Source organism: Stegostoma tigrinum, chromosome 19 (assembly GCF_030684315.1).
Source record: "Stegostoma tigrinum isolate sSteTig4 chromosome 19, sSteTig4.hap1, whole genome shotgun sequence".
Classification (NCBI taxonomy): domain Eukaryota; kingdom Metazoa; phylum Chordata; class Chondrichthyes; order Orectolobiformes; family Stegostomatidae; genus Stegostoma; species Stegostoma tigrinum.
In genome coordinates this window covers 1,384,179-1,403,835 of record NC_081372.1, presented here as the reverse complement: position 1 = coordinate 1,403,835, position 19,657 = coordinate 1,384,179, and the positions used below count along the sequence as shown (strand labels likewise).

General features: G+C 44.8%; 1 protein-coding gene across 1 annotated transcript; it reads right to left on the bottom strand.

Moving 5' to 3' along the window:
- Window positions 1–1,562: 1,562 nt before the first annotated feature.
- LOC125461637 (cytochrome c1, heme protein, mitochondrial) lies at window positions 1,563–18,973 on the bottom strand. The gene is made up of 7 exons (XM_048550587.2): window positions 18,839–18,973; window positions 16,102–16,289; window positions 12,521–12,647; window positions 8,811–8,968; window positions 6,050–6,210; window positions 4,250–4,350; window positions 1,563–2,416 (listed from the first exon to the last, which is right to left on the bottom strand). The coding sequence occupies exons 1-7, from the start codon at window positions 18,914–18,916 to the stop codon at window positions 2,312–2,314; spliced, it is 918 nt and encodes a 305-aa protein (XP_048406544.1). The 5' UTR covers window positions 18,917–18,973; the 3' UTR covers window positions 1,563–2,311.
- Between the last annotated feature and the right edge of the window lie 684 nt (window positions 18,974–19,657).

Here is a 19,657-nt window from a genome sequence, read left to right as displayed (position 1 = left end):
GGATGCAGTATACCACATTGGCAGATGTGCAGGTGAACCTCTGCTTAATGTGGAATGTCATCTTGGGGCCTGGGATGGGGGTGAGGGAGGAGGTGTGGGGACAAGTGTAGCATTTCCTGCGGTTGCAGGGGAAGGTGCCGGGTGTGGTGGGGTAGGAGGGCAGTGTGGAGCGAACAAGGGAGTCACGGAGAGAGTGGTCTCTCCGGAAAGCAGACAGGGGTGGGGATGGAAAAATGTCTTGGGTGGTGGGGTCGGATTGTAAATGGCGGAAGTGTCGGAGGATAATGCGTTGTATCCGGAGGTTGGTAGGGTGGTGTGTGAGAACGAGGGGGATCCTCTTGGGGCGGTTGTGGCGGGGGCGGGGTGTGAGGGATGTGTCAAATGCTGCTTGGCCTGCTGTGTTCATCCAGCCTCACATTTTATTATCTTGGAATCTCCAGCATCTGCAGTTCCCATTATCTCTGATACTATTTTAACCCCCTTCCGCCCACCATGTTGTGTTGAACAGGACGCCGAGTTAAACCAATGCCTTCTGCCTGCTCTTGGTCCAAATCATTTCATTTCTTGCATATTCCTGTGTTTATCTAAAAACACCTGTCCAGTGGCTAGTGAGGATAGAAAGATCTCGGCCAAAGCCCCAGCGATCGCCCGTCTTGTCTCTCTCTCAGTAACTTGGCGTAGATATGGTTGGGATCTGGGAACTTACCCACCTTAATGTTGATTCAGAGATAGTGGATTATTCCACCTTGGTAAAACACCAAATTGGAATTTAGCAACATAACACCGTTTCATCCAGAGTGAAATAAGACATTAATCTGTATGGCAACAGTCATCAGAAAATGCTGGGATCTAGTAACAAGTCTGAAGGTGGTTAGAAAAAAAAAAATCAGGAAACTGAAAGGAGTTTTCTGACTGTTAGGGCAGATAATACGCACCAATAATGTCGTATACCTGAATTTTCAAATACCTTTCGATGAGGTGTGACACAAAGTTAATAAGGAAGATCAAGGCTCATGGAGCTGGGGAGACGTATTAACATGGATGGAGGATTGGTTAATTAACCCAAGAGAGAGGTGGAATCAGCATAAAGCATATTGTGCCTGTTACAATGACTAATCCTCAGCAATATGTAAGCCACATGAACAGGGTACAGCTTAGAAAAATGAAGTCCAAATTCTCTGAAGGAGTTTGACAGGGTAGATCTTTTGACCTAGCAGGGGAACTTAGAATGTAGGAGCTTAGTCATAGATAAAGGACCCAATATTTAGGATTGAGGAGAGCTATCTTCATTCAAATTGAGAATATTTAGAATTCTAAATCCTATGGGTTTGTAGATGCACCACAGATATAATTCTGGATATAACAGAGGCTAGGATTGATGATGTTTGACTCTCAGAATCAAATGGATACAACGAGCAGACAGTGAAATGGAGTCAGCTGTAATTTTGGATAGTGGAGTGGATTCAGTGGGCTTATGCTCTACTCCTGCTTCTATTCCCCATGTCTACAAATTGAGGCAAAAGGTGCAGACAGGACAGAGATGGACACAGGTGGAGAACTAATGCAGAACAGGTCCGTAGCATATTATTTATTAAACATTAAATATTTACACAAATGCTGTGTACAGTAATAATTTACTGAAAGGAATCCTTCAACTCACAGTAGGACCAAACACACGTTACCACAAAACAATATGTCTTTGGAGGTAAACTAAAATGAGGATGAATTGCCATTTGACAGAATGTGGGGATTCCAACTGCTCCTTAAATCATTCGGAATGGTACGTTTTCCTAACTATTTTGTCTAGCATTTACACCCCATGGACCAGACCATTGAGCTGCTCAAAGTCTCCAGTGAGACCAGAGAACCTCTTTCCCCACTGACTTGGTTATGTAAGGTCTCCAGAATTCCTACCCTGTTAAAGGTTGAATTCTGTGAAGGGAAAAATCAGGACTTGTATCCAAGTTATTGCTTGTGAAAGACAATATGCACCAGCCACCGGAGAGCAGCATTGTCCCAAGTTTATTTCTAAAACTCTTTAAAAAATATCAAGGCCCTTTGTTAGACAGTCAATGGAGCAAATCAATAGTTTAAATCACAGCCAGCAATCCGCCCACTGATTTGAGGAATCAGACAATAGATGTTTTTAATAATGCCATGCTTTAGTAAAGACTCTGCAGAATGTCCAGGTATTTTAAACTGTTTGTCTCCCCACCCCTGCCCCAGAAACTAGCCCCGTTAAGTCCAGGTTGTGTACACATTGGCAGAGAATTCAGGTCTTGTCCTGGAGTTGAGCATCCCAGGTCAGAAGTTATTTTGGAGGTTTGTAGGCAATCTTCCTACTCTTTAAAACAGACCATCGGTGCCTCTTCAAGTAGTAAAGCAGTGGCCAAAACACAGCTGAGAACATCAGCATCTGTAAAAGAGAAGAAGCTCAACTGTAGCACCTTACCGCAAAGAACAAAACCATTCAACCCATTATTCCTGTGGTGGTTCTTTGAAAGAGCTACCGAATTAGTCCACTTCTACTGTAATACATGTGACAACATTTCAAAAACACTAGATTGACTGTGAAGCATTTTGGGATTACTGAGACTGCAAAAGGCACCATAAAAATCTCAGTCATGCAAAACTGTGGGACACAAATTGTAAGTGTCACTACTGCCACTCCTCCCCGTTACTCAGTACTCCCCAGAGGGAGGAATCTGTGCTATGTTACCATTGTTACTGACATTGGGGCTGGTCCTGTAGCCAAGGGACTCTTGTTCCTCCCGTAGACAGATGACAGTAAGACTGAGTTCAATACTGCTCAGTCAGCATCGAATCAGGCAAGTTCCAGGCCACAGAAAGCAATGAGGAGAAATATAGGCCCACTATTTTCATCCTTTTTACTGTCACTCCAGGAAAAGGCAGCAAACTAAGCAGAGACCAGAATATTCAATATACTATCAGAATCAGCAACAATGAGTATTTTCCCCTTTGAGCCACAGGGAAGCACAGTGGCCATTTTCTCCAGTCAAAGTTGTGAAGTAACATTTCTCACTGTATGATGTACATGAGCACACATTCTGTTCCTTCAGGAATGTGGAATTCCTGCTCCAATCACTTTATCAATACTAAAAACTAAAAGAACTGCAGATGCTGTAAATCAGGAACAAAAACAGAACTTGCTGGAAAAGCTCTGCAGGTCTGGGAGGATCTGTGAAGAGAAATCAGAGTTAACATTTAGGGTCCAGTGACCTTTCCTCAGAACAGTTCCGAGGAAGGGTGACCAGACTCAAAACGTTAATTCTGATTTTTCTTCACAGATCCTACCAGACCTGCTGATCTTTTCCAGCAAGTTCTGTTTTTGTTCCTGATTTTACCAATATTCCTGCTTTGAATTCTTGTGAAAAAAAAAGGCTTCGACAGTGCAGCCTGTAAAGACGTTTACTAGTAATGCTGCTCCCTGACTCAAAGAGATTACATTAGGGCACAGAATAACATCCTCCCCATTCCCAGGTATTCAAACATAGCCCTTTCCGGGTGTGAGTTTGCTCGCTGAGCTGGAAGGTTAGTTTTCAGATGTTTCGTCACCATTCTAGGTAACATCATCAGTGAGCCTCCGACAAAGTGCTGGTGTTATGTCCCGCTTTCTGTTTATCTGTTTGGGTTTCCTTGGGTTGGTGATGTCATCAAAGGAAATGACATCAGGAAATGACATCACCAACCCAAGGAAACCTAACCAGATAAACAGAAAGTGGAACATAACACTAGCGCTTCGTCGGAGGCTCACTGATGATGTTACCTAGAATGGTGACGAAACATCTGAAAACTAACCTTCCAGCTCAGCGAGCAAACTCACACCCAGAACCTCAACCTGAGCTACAAATCTTCTCAAAACTCACTATAGCCCTTTCCATCAGCTAGTCTAGTCCAACATCAATTCTATATTCATTACTGTAATGGAAACATAGAATGCTGGAGAAACTCAGTGGGTCTGGCATCATCTGTGAAGAAAGAAACAGAGTTAATGTTGAGCCAAATGTGACTGCTCTTCAGAAGTTCCAGCATTAAGTTATTTTGCTTTGCTTTGATGTTCATTAATGTTGTGTTTACCCATACTGGACCTGTGAGATTTTAGTCCTACACTAATATTTAATTTCCAAGTGGCCTCATTAATGGCCCAGACAATTGCTCAGTTATCTCAACAGGAATGGGTGTAAAGGCAGACATTGTTATTGTAACAAAGTTAGGTTACAGAGCTGACCTTCAGGCCCATGCGTTTGCGCTGGTCGTGTTCTGGTTCAGCAGTCCAGCGCAGGAATGTGCAGACGTCCTTAGCAATCTGACTCATCGAGGCTGGAGTACCTGTGAATGAGGAGAGTTCAACACTAAAATCAGCAGGCTCCAGGTATCTCAGTCTCATAACACAGAAGTTGCAATGTCCAGACTCAGTTTCATAGGCAGCCAGTCACATAGCAATGCAAGTTATCACCATCACATCCATCCATAGATGCTTCTCAAAGCCCCAGGCCTATGACAGATGAGGGGAAAATGTGGAGCTGGAATATACCAAAATGATTATTTCATCTCAGACTTGGATTGAATTCACAGACATCTTCCTGCCTCATTGTCCTGTTCCCAGTAGATATCTCAGTAATGTTAGTCATTTGTATCCTTCAACTGCACTAAGATCCACTTTGGACAGAAAAGGATAGATCAAGGTACTTTCTAGATAGCACTGGGTTAAATATAGTGGATGTCAAAGAGACTTGGGCAGGGAGCAGGATTCAGGTGCACAGACTTTAAAAGTGTCATGCAAAAGTGCAGAAAATAATCAAGTAGTTAATGAAATGCTGGCCTTTGAATATAAAAGGAAGAGTACAAGGAAGCAGAAGTCATGCTGCAGTCAACCAAAACCTTGGTTAGACCATGCTTGGAGCACTGTGAGCAGATCTGGGCACCACATCTTAGGAAAAATATATTGGCCTTAGAGGGAGTAAAGCATAGCTTTACAAGAACACGACCTGTATTTCAGGCATTAAAGTAACAAGGAAAGACTACACGGATTAGGCTGTATTTTTTCCTCAAATGTAGAAGGGATGATGGGATCAATGTCTTCAAGATACTAACAGGAGAATACAGGGTAGATAAACTGTCTTCACTAGTTAGAGACTCCAGAACCAGGGGCATAGTTTGAGAATTAGGGCAGACAGTTCAGGAGCGATGTTAGGAAGCACTTCTACACACAAAGGGTGGTAGAGGTTTGGAATGCTCTTCCACCAACTGCAGTGGATGCTGGATCAGTTGTCGAGCTTAAATCTAAGACAGATACATTTTTGGTAAACAAAGGTATTAAGGGATGTGGGCCAAAGGCAGATCTATGGAGTTACACCACAGATCAACCATGATTTCAATGAATGATAGAACAGACTTGAGGAGCTGAATGGCCTCATCCTGTTCCTAACTACTGCAGGACCTAGTATATACCAGGGATCAGCTCAGTTCTAAACTGAACAGTGCAATCAACGTTTGAACCAGCAGGGAGCCTGCCTGCTCTGGTTAATGGACTTTCTCAAACCTTTAAAAGGATCAGAGGGAGGCCATTCTGCCCTTTGAGTCTGTTCTACCATTCAGATCATGGCTCATCTATATCCTAATTTCCACACTGAACAGAGCGAGCTTTTATTTCCTGTGTCCTGGGCTCCTAACAGCAAACAGTCTCTCGTTACCTATCAATTACTTTCAAAATCCTAAAAACCTCAATCAAAATCAGCTCAAATTTCAATATTTCATTAAATACCAGTAGCGTTTGTGCAATCTCTCATAACCTTTTCTTGGGTCGAGGTAACAGACTGGTAAATGTGTGCTGCATTCTTTCCAAGGCTTTATTTTCTAAGGTGCAGTGCCCACAATGATACATTTGACTCCAGCTTTAGGTTAACCAGCACTTTGATTGCACCAAATGACCAAATAAAGCACTAGAGGGAAAGCAAAGTCATAACGTGGGACTAGGATAGCCCAGTGAGAGTCAATACAAATTCAAGGTATACAAATCAAGTCCTACCATCCTCATACTCAACGGCTTCATCATAGATTGGAGGAGCCATTCCAATAGCCTGACCAGGGAAGTAGGGGTTGTAGTACAGACCTTCTCGAAGACTGATGCCAGCAGGAGGGTCACAGTAACCAGTCAGAAGGGTGAAGATGTAATCCTCACCACCGTGCCTACATAACCAAAGAAGAAAATCAGTGTCTCTGTCTCACAAGCAAGTTCAAGGCTTTAAAATTTCAATAAGAATTTTCTACAAAATCCCACAACTGATTCTACTATTCACTTGTGGGACATGGGTGTCGCTGGCTGGCCCAGCATTTATTTCCCACCCCTAGTTGTCCCTTGAGAAGGTGGTGGTGAGTTGCGTTCTTGAACCGCTGCAGTCCATGAGCTGTGAGTTGACCTTAGGGTGGGAATTCCAGGATTTTGATCAAGCAACGCTGAAGGAGCAGTGATATATTCCCAAGCATGGTGAGTGGTTTGGTGGTGGAACGTGGAGGTGGCAGTATTTCCATGGATCTGCTACCCTTGATTTTCTAGAAGAAATTGGTTGTGTATTTGGAAGCTGCTGTATCTGGCTTTTTTTTTGGTAAAAACTAGCACAGGCTTTTGAATGGCGAGTAACTGGATCCACAGTGGGATGTCATAAATCTAATTTTTTGTAGAAGCATTGATTTTACAGCACAGGTGGGGACACTATTTAGCCTGTTGTCCCCTGCCTGCTCTTTTATCATCCCCCATATCAATCACAAATTAATCTCACTGTCCTGTATTCTTCCCATTACCCAGTATGGGTTGCAAACTAATCACAATGTCCTGCTCTCTCTCCCCATCACCCAATACCAATCCCTAGCTAATCCCATTCTCCTGGCTCGGCACAGTAGCAATCCAAACTTAGCTTAATGTGTCACTCGATCTTGATGGCTCTGTATGAATCCTCAACTGATTGCATCATCTCCCCAAAGCTCAAATGTTTGCTTAAAGAACGCAGTTTAGGAACAGGTATCTCCTATCTAAGCCTTGTGTGTGTACAGAAATATTTCTGATCACTTAAAGCATCTTACCAAGTGGCACCATAAATCCAGAGGAACACAGAAAGCACTTACCAGAGTGCTTTAGGGCTCCAGAGGGGTGCAGGTGCCTGGCACTCAGTCCTCATCTTGGCAACGAAGCACAATCCTGAGTAACTAAAGGCAGCAACTGCAAATATTTGAATCCACACCGTTGTCTGAAAACGAGCAGCTGTACACAAGTGAAGTAAATCAAGGGGAAACTCCTTACATAGAACTGATACACAGAACACTTGCACTTTCAGTGTTCCCGCTTTTATCAGATCATGCACACAGAACGGCATTAAATCAACATTTGTGCATTCTCAAACATCTGGCAATTTTCATTGCCTTTGGGATGTGGGCATAGTCCCTTCTCTTCCAACAAAGCACCTGCATCAGGAATAATGCAATCAAACAGCCCTCCTCCCTGATGCTCAGTTTGGGGTCCACTAGGGACCCTTCGCTCCTGACCTCACTGGAGCCTCGGTCCAATCACGGACAAGAGATGTGAACACCACAGAGATTCAGACAGTATAACTTCCCTTGACATCGAGGCTACATGACAGCAATGAAACCTAACAAAACTGAAACCAATGGGAATCAGACAAAAACTCTCAATTGGTTGGTGTCATATCTAGGACAAGGTAAGGTTCTGGTTGTTGGAGATCAGTCATCTCAATGCCAGGATGTCTCCGCAGAGTTCCTCAGGGTAGTGTCCGAGGCCCAACATCTTCAACTGCCTCATCAATGACTTTCCCTCCATCATAAGGCCAGCAGCGGGGATTGTTACTGATGAGTATTGAACGTTCTGCATCATTTGCGATCTCAGATACTGAAGCAGTCCGTGTCCAAAGGCAATAAGATCTGGAGAATATCCAGGTTTAAGCCGAGAAGTGCAAAGTAACATTTAGTAGCAATACTAAATGTTAGAACAACCTGTGGATTACCACTGATCAGAAACAGGCTAAATAAATACTATGGCTACATGAAGACATCAGAGGCTGGGAATTCTACTGAGAATAACTTACTTCCAGTCTTCCCAAATTCTGCCCACCATCTACATGGCGTAAGTCAGGAGTGCGATGGAATACTCCCTACTTGTGTGGTTGGAGGTGCACCCATCCAGACTCAGGAAACTGGACACCATGCAGGACAAAGTAGCCCAGTTAACCGGTACCCTATCCATCAAGTTCAGCATTCCTTCCCTTCCCCAATACTCAGTTGTAGCAAAGAACAACACATCTCATCCAGAAGATGCACTGCAGAAATTCACCAAGACCCTTTCCAATTGTACTTTCTAAAGCACGCAGCCTCTCCTACCTGGAACGACAAGAACAGCAGATACATGGGAACATTACCCACCCCCCCACAAAAGTTCCCTTCCAACCACTCATTATCCTGACTTGCGACTTACAATTGCTGTTGTTTCAGTGTCAGATTCAATCAGAACCCTGGAACTCCCTCCCAAACAGCAATGTAGGTCAACCTTCAGCTCAAACACTGCCACAGTTCAAGAAAGCAGTTCACCTCCACCATCTCAAGGACAACCAGGAATGCGGAACAAACAGGCCAAGCCAGAGACACGCACATTCCATGAAAGACGTTTGAAGTTTGTACAGGAAGCAAATATAATCACAGGAATTAGTGGACAGCTTTTACCCTTGGAAACATCACAACGAAAGCAAACAAGAAAACAACAGCTGAGTGTATGAGGAAGGTACCTGGCATTTGCAATGTATGAGAGATCAGGTGGAAGAGATCCATTATTTGCTGCTCTTGCGGCCTCAGAATTAGGGTATGGGTGAGGGAAATAATCAGAGAGTTTTCCAGGGCGAGTGAACATTTCTCCATTTTCATCTGGTCCATCCAGCACTTCAATCTACAAGTAGTACAGGGAGAGACAGAAAAATGCTAAGAAACATTAGGAATGTATAATTCTTGCCTTTCTTGTGAAGAACCGCTGATCACATACAAGGATGCACAGAAGTTAGCAGTGTGAACTCAACTTTTTGAAAATTAGCTCATTTAGTTGCACTTTTAGTTCTGAGGCAGGGGTTCAGAATCAACTCTCAGAAATGGCAACAGGAGATCAGACCTCTTGGTATTTGTCTTTCAAGTCACCATTAACCGCTATCCCACTTCCTGCAGCTACCTCTGTCATCCCAGACTGAGGCTTGAGTATATCATCTTAGCTGACATTGCACTGCTTGCTCAGGGGGGTGTTATAAACCCCATACTGTTATCTAGGGACTGAGGTTCACATTCCCCATAAAGCATCAACTAAAAGCACACTGACTGATCATTCAATTTGCTGCTGTCTGAGGAATACAGCCAAGCAACCTTATGTTGGTGATGAGGAAATTGTCAGAGGCTTTAATTAGGGACAAAATTAATTGGCATTTGCAAAAATATGGATAATAAACGAAAGGCAGCAAAGACATTAAAGACAATGTGTGTTTGACTATCCTGAACACGTTCACCGATGCAGTAATAAAGAATGGCAATGTTGTTTTTATTCGAAGGCATCACTGGCTAGGCACCATTTATTGTCCAGGGGGCAGTTAAGACTCAACCATATTTCTGTGGATCTGCTGCCTTATGTATGCCAGACCAGGTAAAGACACTAATGTCTTTTAGGGGAGAACTAGTGAACCACATGGACTTTTTTACCCCTGACAATCAACAATGGCTTCTTGAACAAAAACAGAAGTTGCTGGAAAAGCTCAACAGGTCTGGAGGCATCTGTGAAGAAAAATCAGAGTTAACATTTCAGGTCCAGTGACCCTCCCTCAAAACTGACGGTAGCTTGGAAAATGACAATTTATATGCAGAACTTAGGATGGGGTTAAGGAGTAAACCATTGGTGGGGATAGAGCCCAAAGAGACAAAACAGCTGGACAGACAAAGGAGTTGATAACCATCTGGCTATCTGTGTAATAGCAGGCTGAGAGATAACAAGGCCTGGTGTCTGGGACAGGGAACTAGGATATGGGAAGAGTTCAGGCTCAAAAATCATTGAACTCACTATTGAGTCCTGGAGGGCTGCAGGGTCCCTAAAGAGAAAATGAGGTGCTGTTCTTCCAGCTTGTGCTGAACTTTGCAGGAACACTGCAGCAAGCCTGGGACAGAGACTTCAACCAGGGAACAGGGTGGTGCATTAAAGTGACAGGCAACAGGAGCTTGGATACAGGAGCCACTGAGGGATAAAAACTAGAAAGCAAGGTTGTTGAACAGTTGTGATTTTTTTTTAAAAATGATGTAGGCATCGTGGCATGGCCAGCACTTGTTGCCCATTCTTAATTTCCTTTGAACTAAGTTGCTTGTTAGGCCATTTCACAGTAGTTGAGAATCAACCATGTTTCTACACTGCAGGGAAATATACAGTGCTATTCCCAGAGGTTGGTGCTGGGTTCACTGGTTTTTTCTGAGGAAGGATATTAAGGTCTTCGAGTTGAGGTGATTCACAAGAATGGGATCAGGATGAGGGACTTCAGTGACGTGGAGAAGCTGGGATTGTTCTCCTTAGAGCAAAGGTGGTTTTTTGAGGCGGGAGGTGGGTGGTTAAATGTTCATAAAACTTTAAAATTTTCTTTATAAAGTAGATTGAACAGAATGCAAATCGAACACAGTTAGGTGGCAAAGAGGGCAGAGGACAGACTTAATATTTTAGCAAGTTGCGACCTGGAAATGTACAGTCCAGGGGAGGCAATGATCTAGTGATATTATCGCTGGATTGTTGATCCAGAGACCCAGATAATGTTCTGCAGACCCAGGTTTGAATCCAACCACGGCAGATGGTGGAATTTGAATTCAATAAAATATCTGGTATTAAGTATCTAATGATGACTGTGAATCCATTGTTGGAAAAACCCATCTGGTTCACTAATGTCCTTTAGGGAAGGAAACTGTTATCTTTACCTGGTCTGACCTACATGTGACTCCAGAACCACAGCAACGTGGTTGGCTCTTAACTACCCTCTGGGCAATTAGGGATGGGCAATGAATTGGTCACCCTCATCCCGTGAATGAAATGGGGAAAAAAGCCTTAAGGGACAGCGGAAACAATTTCACTAACTATATTCAAAACGGAAAGGGATAAATACTTTGAAGAAAAAAATATGGTTGGAAAATGGAATATAAAAGTATAATGAGTCCAATGGTCATTTCCTGTGCTGTATCATGTTATGATTCCTGTTTCAGAACAATTGATGTTATATGTTCCTAAAGAATCAGGACCAGAGAGCACAGTCTCAGAGTAAATGGGTGCCAATATAAGACCAAGATAAGAAGGAACTTCTCTCAGAGGGTTGCAAATCTTTAGAACTCTTTACCAGAGAGCTGTGGGGGCAGAGTCCTACGTATACTTAAGGCTGAGATAAAAATCTTGATTGTTGGGAGAATTAAGAGTTATGGGGAAAGGGCAGGAAAGTGGACATCAGAAAGTCATGGCAGAGCAGGCTACAGGGGCTGAATGGCCTATGCCTGTTCGTTACAGCATTAGCAACTACTTCACAAGGTGGTGTTTCAATGAAAAAAAACGCTGTAATAAATCTGGTCTCTTTGACAGAATACGGAGTTAAGGAGGTGACGGTGCATTTGAATAGGACACTTGCTAGACCCAAGCTGGAGTATGGTGTAGGGTGGGTGCCATATTATAGGAAAATGTGAGAATACACTGGAGTGCAGAAGTGATTTCCAAGAACTGTTCCAGGGTGAGAATATTCAGTTGAAGATGGATTGAAAAAGTTTGAATTGTTCTCGTTGGACAGAAAAAGGCTATGAGGAGATTTGATATGAACAGGCTGCGTAGAATAAATAAGGAAAAACAATTCCTGCTTGTTAAAGGAGCAAGAGAGCACAGCTTTATACTGATTTGTAAAAGCAAAAGGTGATTGAAAAAAGGTTTTCTCCTATCAGCGAGTTGTTAGGGTATGGATTGCACTGCCTGTAAGTTGGAGCATTTGAGGGGATTGGTTAATTATTTTCAGAAAAGTAGCGTGCAAGGATATGAGGAGAGATTGGTACAAGGTAATGATGCTCATTTGAAGAGCTAGTGTTAGCACAATAGTTGAAAGGCAACTTTCTATAATATCTCTCTGATTCTGAGAGGTCGGAGATTGTTTTTTTCATCCAGCTGAGACTGATGGGATGGTACTCCACTGGACACAAAGCCCGAGAGCGACACGATTGTAGACAAACATTAATTCACTTTAACGAGGCCAGGGGTCACAAATCAGATGCCGTGGTAGGAAATGGAAATGTCAGTCTGTTAAGCGGCAAAGCAGAGGATCTTCACACTGCATTCAACTCTCACTGTCCACCAACTGGGCAGCCCGAGGCTTAAAATACTGGATGGTATTATCAGAGTAACACCCAGGCACACATCGCTCAGCTCAACAAGAGAAGTAAAGAATGACTCTGTGACACTCACCTCCTCGGCTAGAGCCTTGGCCTCTTCCTCGGTATGTGTCGCTCCAATGAGGTTCCGAAAGGCCACGTATTCCATACTGTGGCAGGCTGCACAGACCTGCTTGTAGACCTGGTAACCACGACGAACACTGGAAATAAAACAGGACAGCAATTTCAAATCAGTGTACCTTAATACCATCCTCCAAGATTAAAAGAAAATAGTCCAAGCACCCACCTCAACCCAGCCAGAAACTTTCACCCACAATGAGAATCACCAAAGTATCAATGTTTTAAAACTACAAAGTCTTGGACTCGGTCAACCCTTGAAGTTGGGTGGGAAGCTCTTCAGAGGGTCCATGTGGACTCTGGGCCAAAGGGCCTCCTTCAGCTCTTCAAGGTTCTCTGATTTTGCGATTATTTATCATAATTGCATGTAAACTTTCTAATTACAAAGGACACCCAGAACCCTCTGAATGCGAACATCCTGGGGATTACTACTGACGAGAAACTGAAATGAACCAACCACAGAAACACAGTGGCTATAAGATATGGGTGTCCTTGCGCATCTGTTGCTGAATGTAAGTGTGCAGGTGCAGCAGACAGTGAAGACAGTAAACTGCAAGTTGGTCTTCACAACGAGACAATTTGAGTACAGGAACATGGATGTCTTGCTGCAATTAAACAGGACATTGGTAAGGCCATAGAGAGTTATACAGAACAGAAAACAGGCTCTTCAATCCAACTCATCTGTGCCAACTAGATATCCTAAACTGATCTAGTCCCATTTGCCTGCATTCGGTCCCTCCATGTGCCCACCCAGATGCCTTGTAAGCGTTATAATCCTACCTGCCTCCATCACTTCTTCTAGCAGCACGCTCCAATCATGTACCACCCTCATGCTTGAAAAAGTTACCCCGGAGTCCCTTTTAAATCTTTCCCCGTCACCTTCAAACAAAGCCCTCTAGTTTTGGGCTCCACTACCCCCCCCAGGGAAAAGACCTCAGCTGTTCACCCTATCTACTCACTTTATTATTTTATAAACCTCAGCCTCCGACACTCCAGGGAAAAAAGCCCCAGCCTATTCAGTCTCCACATTTGGGACACTATGTGCAGTTTTGGTCTCCTTATCTGAGGAAGGATATTCTTGGTGCAGAGGGAACACAGCAAAGGTTTACCAAATTGATTCCTGAAATGGTAGGACTGACACATGAGGAGAGATCGAGTCAGTTAGGACTGCGTTCACTGGAGCTTAGAAGAATTGGGGACGTCGGTGGGGGAGGAGATCTCAATGAAATGTATCAAATTCTAACATGGTCAGACAGGTTAGATGCAGGAAGGATGTTCACAATGGTGGGCTAGTCCAGAGCCAAGGGTCATAGCTTAAGAATAAGGGATAAACCATTTATGACTGAGACCAGAAGAAATTTCTTCATGCCGAAAAAGATGAACCTGTGGAAAAAATCACTGCCACAAAACATAGTTGAAGTCAAAACATTTTCAAGGAGGAGGTAGATGTAGTGTTCGGGGATCAAGGATATGGAGGGCTGAGGAGCGGGGGCATTGTCAGAGTATGGAGCTCAATGATCAGCCATGACCATTACGGACAGCAGCGCAGGCTCGAGGGGTCAAATAGCCTATTCCTGATCCAATCTTCTGTGCTTCTATGTTAAGGCCTGAACTTCAGGAAGGAGAAGTCACTTCCTGTGAGCCCACAGCCTGTCTACTGGCTACAAGGCACAGGTCAGGAGTGTGGTGGAATGCTCCATGTCTGCTTGGACCAGTGCAACATGGAAGCTAGGAGCAGCAGGTGTTCGTGTGGCCCTTCAAACATGCTTTGCCATTCAGAATGATCATCGCTGAACCTCTATTGCAATGCCATATTCCCACTTTCTCACAATACCCCATGATGCCTTCGATAATAAATTTTTACTTTGGCTCTATTCAGTGACTTGGTCTCCACAGCACCGTGTGGTTGAGAATTCACAGGCTGACCGGCTTCCAACTGAAGAAACGTTTCTTCGTCTCAGTCCTAAATGGTCTTCCCCATATGCTGAAACTGTACACCCTGGTTCGAGACTGCCCAAGCATGGCAAACATCCTCCCTGCAACTTGTCTGTCTAGTCCTGTTAGATGTTTCAATCAGAGGCTTCTCTGATCCTTCTAAAATCCAGTGAGTACAGGCCCAGTCCCTAGTATCAGCCCAGTGAACCTCCACTGCACAGAGTAGGGAGACTAAACCTGTGCTCAATGCTCCAGCTGTGGTCTCACCAGGGCCCTGTATAACTGCAGTAGGATATCTCTACTTCTGAGCTCCAATCCTCTTACTATGGAGGCCAGTATTTTATTGGCCTTCCTAATTGCTTGCTGCACCTGCCTGTGTACATACCTCAACTGGAAAAGACAACCAGATCCTTTATATATCCACATGCTCAGTATATCACAGTTTAAATAACATCTTGCTTCTCGTACTGAAGTACAGAATGTCAAATTTGTCCACATTGTACTGTAGCTGCCATGTGTTTGCCCATTCATTTGATTTAGACAAGTCACCTTGAAGCCACCTTGCGTTACCCTCAACTCTCAATCCCACCTAAAATTTTGAGTCATTTGGCTCCCTCATCCAAGTCATTTATAACTAATAACTGGGGCCCAAGCACTGATCTCAGTGTTACACCACTAATAGACCCCGCTAGCCAGAAAAAGATCCATTTATTCCCACACCCCATGTTTTTGGTTTGTCAAGAGGCACAATGCCATCCAGGATAATGTAACCACCTTGAATTACACCCCACCCACCTCCTTTAATATTCACTCCCCTCACCACCAATGCACAGTGTATAAAAGATGCACTCAAAGAATTCACTAAGGCTCTTTCAACAGCATCTTCCAAACCCACAACCATCTAGAAGGACAAGAACAGCACATACATGGCAACACCACCCCCTGCAAGTTCCTATCCAAGCTGCTCACCACCCTGAGTTGGAAATATATCACCGTTCTTTCACTGCCGCTGGGTCAAAATCCTGGAGTTTCCTAAAGGCATTGTAGGTGTCCCTGTCCCCACCAATGAGTGCAGCAGCTCATCACCAGCTTCTCCTGGGCCATTAGGGATGGCCTTGCCAGATGTACTCAGATCCTATGAAAAAATCCACTCTGTTCACTTAAAAATCTTAACAATGTTTACATTTTATTCCATTTCCTGTGTTCTCACCCATTTATTTAATTTGTTAGAATTCTTATGCAGCTTCTTCACATTCTAGCAGCTTACTTTCCAGCCTGATACTGGCATCATCAGTAACTTGGATACATTAACAGCACAGACCAGCAATGGAACAGAACCACTGAATTGTTGCAATGCAGAAAGTAGCCATTCGGCCCACTGTGTCTGCACCAGCTCTCTGAGCAAACAGTTTGTCTCCTGCCATCCTCCTGTCTTTTCCCTGTAAAGACCTGAACAGTATTTTTCCAAACCCTAACTTGTACTGTTCAATTTCACACTGACCAACTGTCTAAACCAAGCGAGTGGCTGAGGGCCATTTTAGTATCCAACACCAAAATCAAGTCTTACCCAAATAAACAGCCCAGAGATTGTAATTCTCTCACCTGGCATGATCAAGGGCAGACAAGAATCCGCTGTGATTCCAGGGGTAACTGGGAGCATGGAGTTCCAGCTCTGCATACACCGAATGGTGCAGCGTCAAGGCAAGTGCACTGCCCCCGGCAGCAAGAACACCTAACGTTGATAAAGCTACCTTCTTCCCACGGGACAGGTTAGCAAAGGACATCTTTGCCTACAAGACACAAGAGGTCAGACGTTGAAACTGGAGATGCTGATCAGAATCCAACTGAAAAATCACACCACAGAGTAGACAGACGTTTTTCCACTTTTAAAAAATCTGTGATAAACATTAAAGGGAATGTACAGAAAAATTCCTTCAAAGGTTTTCACTCAATATTCACAGCCTTTCCCATCATGGTGAATCAGGCACTTGTGCTCCAAGACCTTCCCAAAGTTTAGATTTTAAGCACAGAAATCCAGCCCCTCAGTATTATTCTGGTGAATAATCTGTTCTCCACCCCCTCAGAGGCCAGTAACTCTTGTTAGAGGTTGGAATACCCAGACTGACCTTTTACTTAGACAGACTGAAGGAAAATGCCACAACAATTATCAGGCCAGAAGGTGGGGCAAGTGTGGGAATCAGCAGGGATGATTAGAAGAATGGAGAAATTAGAATGAGTGTAAACTAGCAAAAAAATATAAACACAGATGGTAAGAGCTTCTACAATATACTAGGAGGTAGAGTTGCTCTGGTAAATGATGGAGTTACTGTATCAGGACAAGGGGCCAACCGTTTAAGACTCAGAAAGTTGTGAATCTTTAGGATTGTCCAAGAGGATGTTCTATTATTGTCTACGTCTAGCACTAGGATATCTCTCAGGAACATGAGGAAGATGGGGAGAAGGCAGGAAAGTGGAGCTGAAACCCCAGATCAGACATGATCGTATTGAAAGGTGGAGCAGGCTTGACTGGCCAAATATTTACATCTGCTCCTGATTCTTGTGTTGATCCATTAAAAAGAGAAGAGAAGTTTACAGAACTAATAATAATAGAAACAAGGCATCAGAAGAGAGTCTTTGAATAAGCAGAAAATACAAAAAGCATCAATAGCAATAGAAAATTGTGGCACAAGTGGGGAGAAAGAAGAGAGGAATTAAAAATATTCAAAACCAAAAGGCGGCTGCTGGGAAAACTAAAATCTGATAAGAGCCCCCAGGCCTGATGGCCTCCTTCCTACAGCATTAAAAGGAAGTAGCTACAGAGATAATAGACAATAGACACATTGGTTGTAATCTTCCCAAAGACCTTTCCAAAACTAGGGAATCTCTCACATTCTCCACTCTCAAAAAAAGTTCAACATCTCCACTCTCAAATAGAGACACAGAAAGCAGGAAACCTTAGGCCAGTTAGCCTAATGCCTGTCATTGGGAAGGCAGTTAAATTCAGTTTTAAGGAGGCTGTGGCAGAAATTCTAGAAAGCCACTATATGACAAGGCAGACTCACCATGATTCTGAGAAAGGGAAACCATTTCTGTCAAATTTATAAGATATAATTAAACAGGTCGTATAAAATGGGAAATAAAAACGAAAAAAACTGTGGATGCTGTAAACCAGGAACAAAAACAGAAGCTGCTGGGAAAGCTCAGCAGGTCTGGCAGCAGTGACAAAAAGATCTGAGTTAATGTTTCAGAACTGTTCTGAGGAAGGGTCACTGGACCTGAAACATTAACTCTGACTTTTTTCTTTTCTTCACAGATGCTGCCAAACCTGCTGAGTTTTTCCAGCAGCTTCTGTTTTTGTTCCTGGATTAAATGGGAACTGGGCAGTGTACTCTATTTGAGTTGCTGTGGCAGAGGGAGACCTAGGTGCCTTTGTGCATGAGACACACATTTAGCACTAAGAGACAGCAGGTAATTAGGAAAGTAAATGAAACATTGGCCTTCATTTCAAGGGATAAAATATAAAAGGTCAGGTCCACCGTACAGTGGAGCTGTGTGTTGTTTCACTCTCCTTGTTTAAGGAAGGTTGCACTGGAGGCATTTCCAGGAAGGTCCATTCCTACGCTGAAGCAGTTGAGGAAAGGTAGATCGGGGGAGCCTGAACTCTCAGCAGTTGGAAGAACAAAAAGTGACTTTACTGAAGGACAGCACTGTGGGGTCTGCACCAGGTAGATGGAGCGAAACTGCTGCTGCTTGTGTAGAACAAAGCGGCAAGTTTGACAATAAAGGGGTCCTCTGCTTGAAACAGAGATTACCAGCAATCCCCTCTCCCAGAGAGTCATTAGTTCTGTGCTTCTCAGAAAGGAGGGGACGTACATCAGGCTGAGTTCAGGTGTAACCCAGGACAGAGTCAGAAGTAACTGCAGCAGGATTGGGGCAGGTGGGAGCCAGGATGTTTGAAAAGTACAATTAAAAACCACGGGCCAACCGGGATGACGATGAAAAGCAGGAGGTTTCAGGGGTCGAACACTCACCCCAATCTACTTTACAAAGAAGCCCGGGGGATGGGGGGGGGATGGGGGGGGGGGGGTTCATACAACCCAGGCCTGAGGAGATCGGGGGCGGGGGTGGTGCTCACGGCCGTTCCCTGTTCGTGCTGCTCCCCGGGTTCAGCCGCAGGCCCCGGGACCCCGCGGTGTCCGGAGCCGCTCGGGGCCGGGGGCGGTGACCTTGAGACGAGGCCGGGCCGCAGTCTGAAGCGCCAGGCGCTCGTTCCGAAACCCGAACGCGGCCCGGCTCCCAGGGTCCGTGCCCGAAGGCCCGGCTCCTGGGCCGCCCTCACCTTACAGAGCTGGAAGGTTTTCTGGCGGGTCTGGAGGAGACCTCGCCCGCTCCCCGCCGCCGCTCTCAACGCCGCCATCTTCCACAGCCCGCCCTCACTCCCAGCCGGCTCTGCGGCAGCGGCCCTCCGCCATCTTGATTGACCGCCCTCACTCCCAGCCGGCACTACGTCACTAAAACAAAGTTGCTGGAAACGTTCAGCAGGTCTGACAGCATCTGTGAAGGCAAAAAAACTGACTTAACGTTTCCGGTCCAGTGATTCTTCCACGGAAACTGCGTCTGCAGCCCTCCGCCATCTTGAGTACCCGCCCTCACTCCCAGCCGGCATTGGGGCAGCGGCCCTCCGCCATCTTGAGTGTCCGCCCTCACTCCCAGTCTGCACTCTGTTCCAACAAGCAATTAAACGGCGTGAAATCGGCAATTTTCACATATCATTCAATTGTTTATCATTTTAGACAGATTTAATCCCCGTTTCACGATTATTCGGGAGGTGAACTCACTGTACCGCCCCCGTGGGCTGGGAAGACTCGCGGTACCGCCCCCTGTGTGCCGGGCAGCGTCCCTGTACCGGGCGCTGTTGGCTTGGTGGAATCAGTATCGCCACTTACTGGCTGGGAGGTCTCATCGTTCCGCCTCCCCTTGACTGGGAGGATTCACTGCACCGCCCCTGCTGGCTGGGAGGACTCACCATAGCGGGCCCTGCTGGCTGGGAGGACTCACCGTAGCGGTCCCTGCTGACTGGGAGGACTCACCGTAGCGGGCCCTGCTGGCTGGGAGGAGTCACCGTAGCGGGCCCTGCTGATTGGGAGGACTCACCGTA

Bases quoted from the DNA above. Each gene is read 5' to 3' on its own strand.
- LOC125461637 (XM_048550587.2), bottom strand. From the start codon at position 18,916: ATGGCGGCGTTGAGAGCGGCGGCGGGGAGCGGGCGAGGTCTCCTCCAG. The intron at 4,351-6,049 runs GTAGGACTTGAT...CCTCATTCACAG, and splicing joins AGCCGTTGAGTATGAGGATG to GTACTCCAGCCTCGATGAGT. The intron at 2,417-4,249 runs GTCAGCTCTGTA...TCTCTTTTACAG, and splicing joins GCAAACGCATGGGCCTGAAG to ATGCTGATGTTCTCAGCTGT.